The 16,633-nt window shown below is 37.5% G+C and overlaps 1 protein-coding gene across 1 annotated transcript; it reads right to left on the bottom strand.

Moving 5' to 3' along the window:
* Positions 1-1,981: 1,981 nt before the first annotated feature.
* On the bottom strand, positions 1,982-13,141 carry LOC126917032 (transcription factor Sox-21-B-like). The gene is made up of 2 exons (XM_050723400.1): positions 12,207-13,141; positions 1,982-5,458 (listed from the first exon to the last, which is right to left on the bottom strand). The coding sequence occupies exons 1-2, from the start codon at positions 12,407-12,409 to the stop codon at positions 4,681-4,683; spliced, it is 981 nt and encodes a 326-aa protein (XP_050579357.1). The 5' UTR covers positions 12,410-13,141; the 3' UTR covers positions 1,982-4,680.
* Between the last annotated feature and the right edge of the window lie 3,492 nt (positions 13,142-16,633).

The raw sequence follows: 16,633 nt of genomic DNA, 5'->3' as shown, positions 1-16,633 counted from the left end.
TACAAAGTTATGAATTTCTCTAAGAATTATTTCGATAACGGAGAAATGATACTAACTATCGATGAATTGGAAATACATATGTTGATTACTTGGTAAGGTATTGTGATATCAGAACTTGTAAGTTACAGTTATAAAGGAACACACGTTTAAAGTATAATCATGTTATAGTTATTGAAATATAATTTAAGATATGTATTGTATAATATACTATAACTATAACTAATAAACTCAGGTTTTAATTTATCATTGTAGTGTCTGAAACGTCTATTCTCCAAAGAATTGTAATATGTTTTCATTTCATTGTAATTAAAGATCATTCTTTCATTAGTTCGTACTAATTCCTAGAAAAATTCACAATTTTATAAATCTTCGAAAATACGGACACAAGAAGAGTACGATTACAGTCCTATAGTTATATTGATTAAATTGATCAATACGAAGATTAATAGAATACTTCGTATTATGTGTTGCTTCAGATCAAAATTACGATTAATTATACACTAAACAGCAATTAAAAAATAATTTCGAGACTTGAATATTTTCAACATATAATTACCGGGAATAATTTCATGTATTACTTAATTGAAAACCGACATAGAAAACAATATGCTCGTAGATTTCACAGAATTCTATTCACAATAAGAAAGAAAGTGGAAAGAATCGCTTTGCTCGCTTCATGGTCGTACGAAGAATTATGGAATCGTGGTTGAATTCGTTGGCGTGAACGGAGACGTCTCTGGCTCTCCATTCTGCTGTTATCTCGCCACGAAGAAAGCGTGATTGCCTTTATGGGGGAAGAAAAGGTCCTTCGCGGTGGCGATAATGTCCTCGCGGAGACGACGGAGGCGTCGCTATCAGAAATAAAACACGACGCAACGGAGGGGAGGATCGAGGGTCGAAGGGGAGGCGTGAAAGTTCCTCCTTCCCGTCCTTTAGATTTTCCCCTACGACGATTCCTCCTTCACGTAACCTCCGATTAGTTCTACAAATACGTGGGAGATACGTGTCGATGGTTTCTTGATCGATCCTGGTTACTTTTCACCTTCTGTGTCAAGGACCAGTTCTCAAGCATACACGTAACCATCTATAATATTTTGGTGAAATGTGGTAATCATGAAACGTGTTGTCAATTAAAAAGTGTGAAATAAGAAGTACACTGTTCATTGAATAGGTATTTTAAGACTTTGAAATTAATTAATGAAGAACTTAAGAATGGTTTCTTGTAAGAAACATCGTGAAACAAGAACAAAAATCGAAAAAAATAGTTACATTTTTGTTTACAAGTTTTTGTTTCTATCTAATATTAATTTTTATAAAGTAACTCGAAATAATTAGTGGTAAAATATTATATATTATAAATATTATATATTATAAAAATAATAAATATAATAAATATAATATTATATATTATAAAATATTATATATATCTAATATTAATTTTTATAAAGTAACTCGAAATAATTAGTGGTAAAATATTCGATTACCTCGAGCAACGTGTCATGATTAGTTCGAATAATCAAAGTTCAATTGTATTAGAAATTTGAGTATTCCATAAAATGATAGTGCAGGAAAAGTTAAATTAATTTCTTGTATTATAAAAATGCTTAAAGGAAACATGCAAAACGTGATGTTACTGCTATCAAAGAACCTTTTACGTAATTAGGATATAGCATAGGCAAGTCAAATGCTTCGGTTAAGATCCAATTTATTTACAAACGTCGCGTTATGTTACAGCAAATAATTAACAATGATTACGTGCATATCGCCTGGGGCGTTAACGCAGCCATTTTTTGTGATTAATGGAAAACCCCTACATGATCCTCTATATTTCTCGTCTTTTCTCTCGTTTAACGTTGAAAATGAACAGTAGCCGAGGAACTTATGTAAATATCGAGAAGATATGTTTCTATTTGTTTACAATACGCTTTACATTATAGGTACTCTTTTTTTTTGTATCGTCGATTCTCTATGATCGTTACGATTTTCTTTTTTCTTCTTTTTTTTTTGTTAACTGTATACAATTTCTAGATGTGGGGGAAGTGTGCGTGGGAATTAGTTTCCATTCTGGTCGGTAGTGAGGCTCGATCGTCATGGTCGAAATTTTTCACCGAAAAATACGTGTCTCACGCGGCAAAACAAGCGTATAAAATTTTGAATATACGGGTGCGCGTCGATCGCGAAAAATCAGCTGCAATAAAACTGCGTGAACAGGGGGAAGAGGTCAAAGGGGACCAGCAACGAATTGAGCAATTCGCGGACAGAATGGCACGTCTGCAAACAATTTGCTCGAATTGAACGTTTTATTATTACTGGCCAATTGTTTAAAGCTTCACGGTAATAAATTACAGCTTCGTATATTTCTATGCCATTCGAAAAAGAATGTTCGACACTTTTGCGTCCTGCTTTTATGTAGTTTCTTTTCAGTAGGATTATGAGAGAGATATGATAAACGATACTAGATTACGTATAAACTTCGTTCTTTAAACAAGTTTTTTTTTAATACTTTTTTAGCTTCGAAACTTTCTATAGTATAAAATTAATTGATTAATACTAAACTGTTAGTTGTACAGTTTGTATGCTGCACATTACTGGACTGCGAATTTTCATGCACACAATTTAAAAAATAGAAGATTTACCTTTAAGGTAGTATAATGAGTACTTTGGATATTTTATATATCTTTTTATATTATGTGTATTATACATATATATGCATAAATATCCATAGTCTATTTATTATAAACTCTTTCGTCAATATTTTTTAACTGAAAAACAAAACAACAATAGAACCACGAATAACATAAGAAATACAACAGTAATAACCAGGATCCTCTTGCACAATAAATATTAGTAAATCAACAAGTTATAAGTTATGAGTCAATAATTTCCTTTCTAAAATTTTACATTAAATAGAACAATTAGATAACGTATACTTCCTTAAATTCCATTCGCTTTATTAACAACCGTGTTAGTATTGCACAGGAAGATATATTGACACCCTCATCTTGTGATTTATAAAATTTCGCTAATAATATCAATTTAATTGTGCAAGGGGATCTCAAAAGGATCACAAGATTTCAAAATCTTTATGAAAGCTAAAAAGAGACGTAAAAATAAATTCATATCGTCGATTCACTTACCAATCTCTCCCTCACAATCACCACCAACCGGCGATCTAGCAATTACAAGGTTGCTAAAAAAGGAAATTAACAAATAACAGAAACAGAAAAGGAAAATGAGAAAGACACAGGGAAAATATCAGGGAGTTGCAGTATCAATGCGCGACGCAATAAAATCATCTCGTGAGGAGAGGGAGGGGGTGGTATAACGCGTATACAGGTCCGCTGTGTCGCATCTACGTTAGCATTCAGAATGTTTGGCTTATTTCGCATGGCCGCGCCCTAAAGAAGAGATTTGCCTCTGCTCGAAGAGGGTTTTATTTTTTTCCTACCTCTCTTCGCTCGTATGGGGGCTCTTTTCTGTCCTCCCGTGACGCTTTGGGCTCGCGTGTGCGGTAATATGTGCCACCGAGAGGGTTGGTTATCTCATCAAAATTGGACTCTTCTCTGGCATCCCTGTACACGCTTTGCCAGAAAGGACCCTTTCGCTTCTCTCTTTGTAGGATTTTGGCCGTGGCGAGTTATCGATTCGGCTTTGGTATCCACCGTCGAGTCGCATAACGAATTCTCGTCGAAAAGTTCGACTCGTTCCGTCTCCCTAGCGAAAAAGCTGCAACCCCCAAGAGTAAGATCACTCATGGACATTGTGGAACATCATTGGGATGATGTGATATTTCTCGAGGTCTCCAACCAGGTTTTAGGATTTCCTCTCAACGAGATATCATATGTACAATCGTAAAAAACAGGTTAAGTAGGCTGTTGGAATTATCACACAACGCAACAGGTTACGAACGATCGACGACCTTCGTGGTTCATCTTTCATACCTTTCTCTATACAGCCCTCCTTCGTCAAAATATCCTATCTAGTATTTTTGAAGATATGCAGCGGATACGGAAGGTATTTACATGTCATCGTATTTATTATAGCATTTACATAACAATTAATTAGATTTAAATATGAACCCAATTAATATTTCCATATGTTTTTTTCTTTTAACAATATGTTATATTACACACGATCTTACGAAATAGTGACTAAGTATTTTCGATTGAACGAAGAAAACTAAAGATAGAACAAAGTACACCATTCAACTTCAGTTTTCTTCAGTTTCAAGGTGATAGATAAGACATTTTAACTAAGGAGGAGAGTATAAGATTCTATAAATGTAAATGTCCGATTCGTAAAAGAGTCACTTTTCCAACGAAAAGTCCCGTTTACATCATATACACGATTGATAACTTCCTTTCGTCATCGTTTACATAACAGATTATGGACCTTCAAGTAGTTTTCAATCGAATAATTTTAGAAGCCATTCATCTCCCTGAGCATCAATGATCACTGTACATTTCCAATATGAATGCCCCTCGACCTGGCCATCACGGAGTTTCTCTGTTCTTCTTGTAACTGAACCTCGTCGTCCTTCGGTGGTACGTTTAAATTCGTCACCGTGGTCTGAGGAATGGGCGATAACATCGGTGGTACCCTCCACCAGTCAGTGCTTGGCCATCCAGGTGGTACCAGGTTCCCCCGGAAGTTTAGGTCCGGGAGAACCGGAAGCGGCCTTCATATGACGTGGCCGCGATGACTTCCCAAATTTGAGCTGGACGACGTCAGATTTTGAACCGAAAACGCGCTCTCCACCTTTGTCGTCGCGGTTGACGTCGTCGTTGGAACACTATTAACAGTTTTATCTGTCTGATCGGTAGGTGACGAAGAAGAAGACGAAGAAAATCTATCTTGAGACCTGTCTTCCTGGTGCCTGTCTACCGAAGACAAGTATGTATCTTCTTCAAGTTTTCTATATCGAGGTTCTTCCCTGCTAGAGTCTCTGTCTGAAGGAAATCCATCCTCTTCTGGTTTACCTGGACTAGGAAAAGGTCTTTCTTCTAATTTGGTGGGTAAGTACGGCCTCTTTGGATCTTTAGGCGAACTTGGACAGCCACAATTGGGTTGGAGACAGGTCGCTGTTGATAATCCCGGCCAGGACATGGTTTGATGGCTCGAATAAAAGGTGCTGCCTCCGTAGAGTGCTTGAAGCGCCAAATCTGCGGCCAATTTGCCACCGTTGAACTCTTCTCCAAGTTTGTGTTGTATAGGATATAGGGGGTATGGAAATGGCGGAAAGAAACGGGGAATCTTGAGATCCTCGTGGCTCATCAACGTGTGGTGCGATGGTGGTGCCAAAGGTGGTAAGAGGCTTCTCGATATATTGCCTAAGGTCTCACCCGAGGACATCAGGGGTGATATCGAGAAACCGAATTTGTTCTCTTTCTTTACTAAAGATTTCGGCTTCCTGCGCGGCCGGTACTTGTAGTCTGGGTGCTCTTTCATGTGGAGGGCTCTGCAAGGAAAATGTTTTTCTGTGTTACCATATTAAACGTTTGATAGAAGATTATAATTAAAACGAAGTTTCAATAAAATACTATAATTAAATACAGAATAGAGCGATACGTGATATCCACGATATATTTGAAGAATATATGTTTCTTTATTGAGGCGACAATGTATCTTTTTTTTTTAACGAATGATAGATTTAATGTCTGATTAAGGAACATTAATATAAGATCTAGGTCAACGTACACAACAATTTACTAATTAATGATAAGTAATAATTATTTAACTTAGTATTTATTGATAATTTGTTATGATTTATTAACGATGATTAAGGCGAAAAGATATTTATTTTTCATTTAATTTTTTAGTTACATGAAATTTTAAGATATTTCTAGCTATCGTAAATCTACCGCTAAACCTGCTATCGCTAGGTATTAAGGGAGGCTTGTGTTCGAGCGTTTCAGGGGTGGCCTAATTGAATAGTTTTGCTACGGCGAACGCGATAGTTCTTCGAAGGGTCGAAGGCATAATCTCTGGCACCGCTGGTTGAACGAAAACGCTTGTAAGATTCTAGGAGTTTTCACGAATCTTTCATAACGAAGAAACGCGTTTAGAACGTAACAGAAACATTCGTTCAAATAACGTAGATTTAATTAATCCAAGCCGATATTAATTTGATCAAAAGCACTTTTAACAAGTGTATCTAATCTATATTTAGAGCAAAAGCACTTTTGACAAGTATTTTTCTAATGTATATCTAGAAATATATATAAATAATATAAGTAAATACATCGTATCTTGATAAAATACAGATTATTTTCCAAGTTTACCAAGAAAAATCAGTCTTTACGCAGTTTTAAACAATGATGTCGCCCTCTATCAATCTTCGATAATCCAAGGTGTCGCGTTATCGCTGGAAGAATCGCGCGAGACGAGATGAGACACTCGAGAATTCGGTAAACTTTGCTCTCGACACCGTTATCCGTACAAAGGAACGTATTATCGTGGTACTAGAACACGATACGGGACACCATGGGTATTTGCAGCTAATATCTTGTACACACACCCCGGCTGAAGGCGCAGTCGACGCCACGTTTGTGTCGACAGGCTGGTAAAAGTGAGGGGAGGAAGGGAAGAGTCAGAACCCCGTGGTATCTCCGTCACATAATACTCCATTATGTACCCAAGAGGCGCACAAACGCAGTCCTTATTTATGCTTCGCCTCACGGAGATAAAAGAAAGCGAGCGAGATAGGTGTTTCACGGGCGGGAACTCTTTTTTACGTGCCTAGAGTTTCGCGTTGGGGAATCCTGCCGGAAAACGCGCGCACAATCACAACCACTCGAATTACTTCGACCATCTCGCCAGGGGTTTTTAGTACTTTTCAGCATCGATATGTTCTATTTTCTATACAGTGTCTGGCGAAAATATTTGAACATATATAGACACCTTTTATGAATATATTGTGTGTGTTATATAAAATATTTTGAAATATCATGAATACCGTGATGAAATACGACTATCGTGGTAAAATTTGAAAGGAATCTAGGAACGCAGATATATGTATCAGTTATATGGATTTACTGTAAATATGAGCTTGGTAAGAAATTAATCCCATATCATTTATATATTATGTAAAATATTTCTTTTAAATCTAAGAATATATAAACCTTTAGGTACTGTACTACGTGATGAATTTATCAGGACATTTTACACAATTTCGACATCGATCTTCCTCTCGTAGTATTTATTTACTAAATAGACAAATAAAATAATTGTAATAAAGGAAATAAATAAAATGATGAAATTTTTAACTTTCCAATTCAATGATATATTAATACAATACTGGAAATTCATCCAAATCCTTCTTATTTTTGCAAGACAGGTGTCGTCATATTTTTATATTTTCTATATTTCGAGTGTATCATCGATTTCTGGGAACGAACGCTAGGAATAACGAGGGAAGTCAGGCTGCACATTGGCAAAACCGATGGTTCGTATCGGCGTGGTCGAAAACGAGCCACGAGGTGTATAACGGTGGAGAATTTTCCAACTCGCGAACGAAATCCGAAATTTCGGTTCCTCGCGGCGAGAGTGACGCAGCGGAATAATAATTCCGGGACAATGTGTCCCGGCAGATAGCACAAAGCGTAAATCAGCATAAACATCGGTAAAGCCCCGCCGACAATAATTCAGCATAAATGCATAAACATCGGGCGTAATCTTTACAATTCGCTTGGAGCCCTCTACCACCACCATCACACAGGGAAAATAGCACACTGCCAGAGCTAGCAGGGAGAGGGTGTGACCACACACCACTTCCAACCGTGCGATAAACAACGCGTTATATCATATCGGTGGACATAAGCCGCGCGGTAGTTGCGCTCGCGGCTGCCGCAACAAGAAACAATAACAATTAGTCACGATTGTCCTCTGGTGGCCTAGCGAATGTCGTTAGTGTAACGATTCGTCATAAATGTCATTGTGCTGCCAACGATCGACGGACTTTCTCGATGTCCTCGTGACGGTCTTCCCGCGACCCGTGTAACCGAATATCGGTCGTCGATGTGACCGATTATTGTTGGATAAATTGGTCCATATTATATACCTTTCGATAATTATTGCAGTGTGTAAAAAGTTGTTTGATATTGTTTTCCATATCTCTCGGTTACGTCGATCCTAAGGGGGATGGTTTTGATTATGATAGCGACAGTGAGGCGAATCAGGAAGGTTGAGTTTATTTACACTGATCTTTTCGTATATGGAAAACTAAATATGTAAAAGTATACCAAATATCCAAGCTGAAGTATTCATTATTAAATTTTCGTGGTAAAAGAAACATCTCATCTCTTGAATTGAGTTCAACAATATACGAATTTGCATCAACATATTTTCAAAATGTTGGATTTGGCGAAGAAACGCGTGTTTAACTCGGAAACCAGATAATACGAAAACAATTTTGATAAAATAGGATTGATCGACGATATATTGAATTTTAAAACAGCTCCTTTGTAAAAAATTGGAAATTTGTTCTTCGTATTCTTCTCCATTCTATCTACATCTACTTTTAAACATCAGAGAACCCACCAACCACATAAAAAATCTTCAAAATCTCGCTGTCTATCATCTATCCCCTAACCTTCCCCATTTCACCTTACACCGTTGATCGACGCAACTGACTCTAACTCACCAATTCTTTACCACCGTTTCGATGCAGCATTTTCACTCTCGTCGCTTTCCTTCTCGGTTTCCTCGGTGCGCGACCGAGAACGGGGTAGACAGAGCGTCTGTAGGAGCTGGGAGAAAAGAGGGTTGAGGAGGAGGGTATCGTAGGACAGGCAGCAGCAGTGGCAGCACGGCACAGCCAACGAACAGCAAGCGAGGGGGTGAGACCAGGGGCGGCGGAGAGGGTAGGGGCCGGCAGAGGAGCCGCGCAAATCCTTTTAAATCCACACAATTGCGACAATGGGGCTTTATTTGTTATCTCGGGGGCCACATTGTGAGTCGCCGTGAACGAACGGACAGATTACGTCGGGCCAGTGACGGCTTGGCTCCAGGGGAACCCGTTCCTACCAGGAACCTGGCTCCAGGGGAACGACTTTTATCGGGCCCTCTCCTCTTTATTTTACGACCGTTCCTCCCTCTCTTGGCAACCCTCCCCCGCGGGCCAACCCCTCTCGTTTTTGCACACTACCGTTACCAGAATCGTCAGCGACGCCGTCATCCGCCAGAAAAGCGGATTCGCCGTTACACGTCTCTGCTCGAAATTTTCCTCCCCTGACTCTCTGTACCTTTACCTGAGAAACGTTTTCGCGGGTAGAATGAATATTGAGGTTCCCTCAAGTCGATTTTACAGACTTCCAGTGGGGATGGTTGTTAGTTTGTTTCAGTGGAGTTGTTTCTTTTTGAGATGGGATGTGGTAGAATGGTATAATATGGTAATCTCTACGAATAATTTACTTACGATCTAAGTAGTAATATTACAAAATTGGTAAGTAAAAAATATAGCTTATAGGCTTGCATTGTACAAGTGATTTTCATGTTGAACAGAACGATCCAAATTAATTTGTAAGATGGCTTGCACAATTTCGCTAATAATACCAGTTCAATCATTGCAGAAGGGTCATGCTTATACCCAAATTTTTGTTTCTCAATCTCATTCTCACCTCAACAATCAAAAGAACTTTTAACCCTTAAAGACTCTCACGAGTGGAAGTTCATTACAATATACTTTTGTTTTTAATTACGAAACTGATAAAGCTAAGCAATTGGAATTAAATATTTTGTTATTATTGAACACTAGATGAAGAGTAGAAGAACCCATCATAAACATCAAGCGTCAATGTCTTAATTCTCCTGAAAAACACATACCTCAATAATAATTCTATCAATTTTTTTAAACTCGAGGAATTTTTCAATGATGGGAAAATAGGATTGCGTCGAGAATAAATAAAAAGACATAGCATGTTTGGTAACAAATACTGGTTAATGAATATATATGTCTTGTTTTGATGATTTCTGTTTTAGGATCATATTATGTGGAATAGAATTTTTCTGAAATATATATAATACATATAGTTTTCAGTTTGAAAATTTTATATGCACATCTCTTTGAAAACTCGAACGGATTGTTTGCGAATAAAAGATGATTGCAAAACAATGAAGACACATTTGTCCACTTTTGAAAAAAATTTCAGTAGCGTCTGTTAGGCGGGACAATATTTTTCATTCGGCAATTGAAAAGGGGCAATATTCGATACCGTAAAAAAAGGAATCGAATCACAACTGACACGGACTGTGCGTCAGTGCGAAACTTCATAATTCCTTTTGTTGGACTCGATCATGGTCATCGACAGAAAAGCGGATTCCATGTTACATTCCGTTGATAGAATTCACTACCGAGTCGATTGATTCTTCTTTCTTCTACCCTTTCTATATATTTTTTATTTTTCTTTCTTTTCAAAACCGATCTAGCCCGAACGAAAAAAAGAGGGGAAAAGTGAATACTTGGCAATTGAAAGTGAATCGACAATTTAGGAAGAACCGACTTTATTATTCTATTATTTATTTTACGAGCATCATCGCCGCGCCGGTTATATTCAACCCCAGCCGCCTCCTATCAATTCGCTGTCCCGACAATTTTTGCTTTGAAAAACCCTGACAGACCTCGATTCTGCCATCGATAGTTCGCGCATCATACTTTTAAATTAATCTTCCTTTCGTCGTGTTCTCTCGATCTCCGCTGTATTTATTGCCTTATTGTTCTTTGACTGAGTTCCTTCGTTTCCTTTTCTTTTTATTTACTGCATTTGTTAACGTTAGAAATACATATCAAGTGCCCAAAAGAATTTCTCTTTTGAAGAACGATTACTTCATGCTTCTTTTAAAAACAGTAGTAACCGAAAGAAAGTAGGGAAAGTTAAAATTTAACGTAACACATTCGAAACACACAAAATAGTATCCAATATTTCCTTAAGGGATCGAATAAGTTATAACTGACTATATAGAATATTATGTTTAAAGTAGCAATCATTCCCCCATTAATTCCCCTCGATAGCATGAAGAATGAAACAGAAATGATAAAAATGTCGTTCGATCGTGAAATCTCTCCGACCCGTTCATCGTACGGCGAGCTAAATAAACTCATAACAATGATTAAATATTCAGGGTCGGTAATAAAGAGGCCGTCCCCTCCACCTCCATAAATACCACTTCGTTCACCCTATTCCACCCCTTGGCTTAGCGCAGCACGCCCTTAGCTTTAGCAACAATGTACCGTATTATGAACTACGAGATCCCCCTTCCTCGTTTTTCATCCTCTTCGCAGTTATTGCAGATACGCCTCGATGCGATAATTTTGTTCGGCCACTCGTGACTAAAGAGCAATTAGCACGCAAAAGAAAAATCTTCGATATTGATTGAAAGCGATACGAAACGAACTTTCTATTTCATATTCTTTCAAAAAGACATTTCGATTCACAAACCACAAAAATTGGTGTTTATAGAAACTGATCGATATTTTCTTAAATACTTTTAGAAAACAAAATTAAACGGAAATAAAATCGGAACACTTACAATTTTTGTTTTATTAAGAAAAAATTTTTGTATTTTAATGATAAATTTTAGAACATTTATGATGCGTATTGTAATCTAGAAGATTTTGTAATTTTGGTAAATAAAATAGTTCGAATAATACATGGAAAAATTATAACGTTTGGTCTTTTTATAAGAAATTTCGTAATATTTATGAGGGAATGATACAATGTACGCATTTTTGTGAACTTGTGTAAAAAATTTGTGCAAAGTGATAACGAATTATATAGATGTTTAAATTATCGATAGTGAGCAAGGATTGATTCCGAAAATATACAAGTTGACTCAGATGCGTGACCCCACGTGGAAATTTGGAGTTGCACATGTGGCAAAAATGTGTGTTGTGCGTGTCGAGTCTTCAGAAGCGTGTAAAAAGTAGGGAACATCACGCGACGGCTACTCTTGTATTTTCCCAATTTCTACATTATTTTATTAAGCATTAATTTTATTATTATGTAAATATTATATCGGATTCTTATTTCAAGATTCCATTCTACATTTATAATGCACAGCATGGTAAAGTAAATTTTGTATTTTAATAAATAAATAAAATAATATTTGATCAATTTCGTGATTACCTTTCAGGATCTCGAAATTTATCAGTAGAAATTGATACAGACGTTACTTTCTTGTGGAATATTTAATAAAATTTCGATACTCACCTTAATCTTTTAGCTTCGTCGATGAAAGGTCGCTTTTCACTTTCGCTGAGCAGTTTCCATTCGGCGCCAAGCCTCTTCGATATCTCAGAATTGTGCATCTTCGGATTTTCCTGGGCCATTTTCCGTCGCTGTCCCCGTGACCACACCATAAACGCGTTCATCGGACGTTTGATATGCTCGTTGTGAAGCGTTTTCGATGACATCTCGACCGTTATACTGATTTACGATCTACAATTATTTTCTATCAATTCCTTCTACAAATTCAATTCCTATCTTCTATCAATATCATTCTTTCACATCTCTCTATCGATAAACAATTTCTTTCTTCACTATTCTTGTCCTTCATCATTACTCAATGAATATCGATCTTGACAAATATTGTACACTGCACCTTTCTACAACTTTCGATCACGTGGTCGTCAAAGCCAACAATTTCCACATGCTCAACGACGACTCGATTTCAGTCTTCAAATCACAATTCCAATCAAAATTCTCGCAACAAAACTCTGTTGTCTCAAATTGTCATCAACTTTCTCTTTCAATCTTCTTATGAATCTTCGAGGCAGAATCTTTCTCTTTTTACACTCACCCCCTCTAACCGGATTTCAAAATTCACACGAAAGATGTTCTTCGAATCTGATCGTCGTTCCAGCAGCCACTCACAGAGAGATTCATTCTTCAATGTTATACGAATATGTCTCGTTAAGGCCAACTCCTTGAATCCTCTCCATTCGATCTGTCCTTGTTCGATTCAATTAAACTGGTTTCTTCTCGATTGCTCATAAGGAGAGAAACAGCGCACCGACACCAAGTTAACCGTAGAGAAGCTGTGTGATTGATACCGTGACGAGGACTGGTAAGAATCCGTCAGGACCTCTCTGACATCGAGTCTGGGATGAGCCAGGGAGGAATCGGGACCGAGTGGAGTAGCTGGAGTCCCGTGGGACGCGGAGGAGACAAGGATCGGCCAACCAGGGATGTTTCTACTCTCCCACCATGGTCCACGGCTAATGGACAAGCACGATTGGCTCTTTCGTCGACATGGCGGACGGAGGATACAGGCGCGTTCAACAGGTGGAGGTGTGCTTCTTCTCTCTTCGTTTTTTAGCTACGTTTCCTCGTTGTACACGTTGCCAGCCAGCCAGCCAGCCAGCCAGCCAGCCGGGCCATGATTCTCGCTGTGTGTCTGTCACGCAGATTATCGTACTACCGCTTTTCTGACCTCTTTGGTCGACGTCGATGGTCAGCTTGCATCCGGTCGACATCGACGCTTTTAAATAATCGCGAGCTGAATTGATTTTTACGGTCGTAAGTAGAACAGGACCGTCACAAGTCAGACGTAACGCGTTACGCGCATCACTGACAATGAGATTCGTGTCTGAAGGATCTAAGGAGGATTTGTGTATTATCTGTTATTCTATGCATTTTTACACTTCTAAATTTCCCGTAACTAGTAATGAATAAAGTAATGAATGAATGTTTTATAGATGCGATACTTTGCTATATCGGTATTTTATATTATTTGATATTTCATTTTGTAGACATTAGTATTTTATCTTACTTGGTATTCTGTTGTTTTAATATTTATACTTTCTATTGTGTGAAAAGTTGTTATTTATATGCATATTAAATAGTGACTGAACGGTTAGATAACAGTTAGACAATACTTACGCAATTATTGGACAAATTAAATTTGTATATATCATATCTATCAAATATCGCATAATAAAATATAATGACATTTATATATCTGATATATCATCATAGCAATTTGTTATTCAATTTTAAATTAAAAAGAACAATTGTTTCATATAATACAAATTAGATATCCAGTAACGATAGATATTGTTTCCTGTAATAAAAATGCATATCTAGTTTTAAATAAATCTATCGAGTAAATATGACAAAACACCATCAATCATTCACGAAACGGACGATACTTCGCCCAGAAATTTTTCCACCGTCATCGACGAACCTCATTAATACACCATCACATGTATTGCAGTGATCACACCATGAACGGAGAATTTTTTCTTTGCTTTGTTCGGCCGTTGTAGAGGCGAAGAGCGAGCGGGCCATTTCTCCAAATAAATGTTATCAGTGTCGGCAATGTCTTGCTGGAAGAAACGGTCGAGGGGGAACGCAGAGCTGAAGACGTCTCTCTAGTGATAAGACGATAAAGAGAGGAGGTATAAAACGAGACAAGAGGGCTGTGTGTTAGTGGTAACATTTCAGCGAATTCTAACTTTTATAAAGAAACGGCTGTACGGTCGGTGTCATCGAATTTCCGGAAGGTTCCGAAATATTCATCTGACTGGGGTGAAGCTGGGGTGTATTTGTGTCAGGCAGGAGAAAAGTCGACGAGAAAATGAAATAATGAGAAAGGTAGAAGAAAAAGGGTCGATTTCTAAACGTTAATTTAACTATCTTCGTTATCTTCCTTTTACTTCGAGATTCTGTTAACATCCAATATTCTGCTTATTATTTTTGATATTATTCTTAAGTAGGTTAATACGATAGTATATGCGAATTTTATCAAAATGTACAAATTCATGGAAAAATAATAATGGAATCACCAGACAACAAATCCAATATGTGTGACTATTAAAAATATAGCAATAATATTTTACTTTTTCATTTAAATATCACTGCTTGCATTAAAATCCGAAATTTATTAGTAAGAATAACATAACAAAAATTTAATTCATTATTCATCTTATATTTTCTCTGAAATTTCTCTAAGATTGATTATTTTTACTATCGTCTTTCTTGATAAATTGATAGAATACTATATAATTTCTTTTTACTAGTAATGGGGATAATGCGAGGTTAGAAAGGAATTCGCAGTAAAATTTAGCTATGAACAGATGTAGGCGAATCGGGTGGCAGTGGAAAAGAGGACGCACGAGCGAGGGTTGAAATTATCGAAGGCAATCAGCTGTTTGTTCTGTTATTAACTCGATCATAAATTCACTACACGATGGTGAATGAATCGCCACGCTCGGCTGTCGTTCTGCCGGCGTTCCTTTATCACCCCTCGTTACACATTCTCCGTTATTCGCAGGGCGTGAACGCGATTTTTATCGGTCATCGACGAGAAGAAAGGATCTCGAAAAGGGGAACCGTGTCCCTTTTCATACACGAAGTTGTACGAAACCCTTATCTGTACTCTGACACTTTCAATTAGTCCGTATCGCTGGCAAACATCACGCTTCTTTTTTTATGGGATGTTCCACCACAATGTTAGGAAATTCAAAAGTATCGTGTACCGAATATCAGGTAATAATAATTATTTTTCCTTACCCTTCTCATATTTTTGTCAAAATATCTTCTTCAATAAAGTACCAAAAATTCTAAACCAGATATTCCTACCATATTTCGCAATTTTTATGACACTAGTAATTTCAACTAATATCGTTTGAAGTATATGTTTTCCTTTTTTACTAATTTTAATATAACAATGATATAATAATTTGCCAACAAATCCCAGATAAAGAAGAAAGTGATATCTTGAAAAATTTCATAAAAAGTATATCTGTTAGTTAGTGTCATTTGCCCAAAAATCTGACTTTTTCCTGCAAAACAATTGGGCGAACCTCAAAGAAGGACTTGGGATTGCACATCCCAAAAAGGGAGAAAAAGTGTACGATGGTATGGGGATGTTAAGTGACTTTTCCATGTTCGCTTCTGTCTCGATTTCGATGATAGCAAAGGCACGACAATCGGGGGAGGGAATTTCTCTATCAGTACACGTTCTCTCTCCATTCGTCTCACCTTCCGTTATCGTCTCGGTCGCTCTTCCGTGCTGTGGGGTGGCACGCGACCACTGATTATACCATTCATCGCGCACCGTAGTCCGAAAGAGGGTTGCTAGCGGACTCGTAAACGTCGTAGCACCGTTCTACCCCTTGTTTCTCCCCCTTTCAACCGTGTGCCCACTTTGGTCCCGGCGACTACTACGGCCCTGAATGCTCCCTCATCAATGAAACAATCCGGCTTTCCGGAGCCCCGTCGCCGACGGCTTCTTAATTTCGGGATACCGCGTCTCCCTTTCCAACGAAATCTTCTTCTACATTTTCGATCAATTATCAAGTGTTTGTGTTTGTTTCCGTCATTTTGTTGATTTCGACTATTTTAGTGGATGATTGGACTGAAACAGGACTGCGGACGTTTATGCAAATTCGTATTTTTATGAATAAAGAAATGGAATTAAATACGCATTTGTTTCAGATGTTCAGATCAGATGTTATCGCTATTTTACTATTATTTTATAATACTTTAGTATTCTACTTTTTACTATTATTCAGTCTATTTTACTTTGATTACTTTATAGGATATTTTTAGGTATCACGTATATAATGTGCATTTTTGTAGTGTCAAGTATTTAAAAAACGCATGGAAACTCGCAGTCTATCGATCCTGTAAGC

This window comes from Bombus affinis, chromosome 6 (assembly GCF_024516045.1).
Source record: "Bombus affinis isolate iyBomAffi1 chromosome 6, iyBomAffi1.2, whole genome shotgun sequence".
NCBI lineage: Eukaryota > Metazoa > Arthropoda > Insecta > Hymenoptera > Apidae > Bombus > Bombus affinis.
The sequence above is the reverse complement of the archived record's forward strand: the minus strand, read 5'-3'. Positions and strand labels throughout refer to the sequence as shown.

Bases quoted from the DNA above. Each gene is read 5' to 3' on its own strand.
- LOC126917032 (XM_050723400.1), bottom strand. From the start codon at position 12,409: ATGTCATCGAAAACGCTTCACAACGAGCATATCAAACGTCCGATGAAC. The intron at 5,459-12,206 runs GTGAGTATCGAA...TTTTCCTTGCAG, and splicing joins GACGAAGCTAAAAGATTAAG to AGCCCTCCACATGAAAGAGC.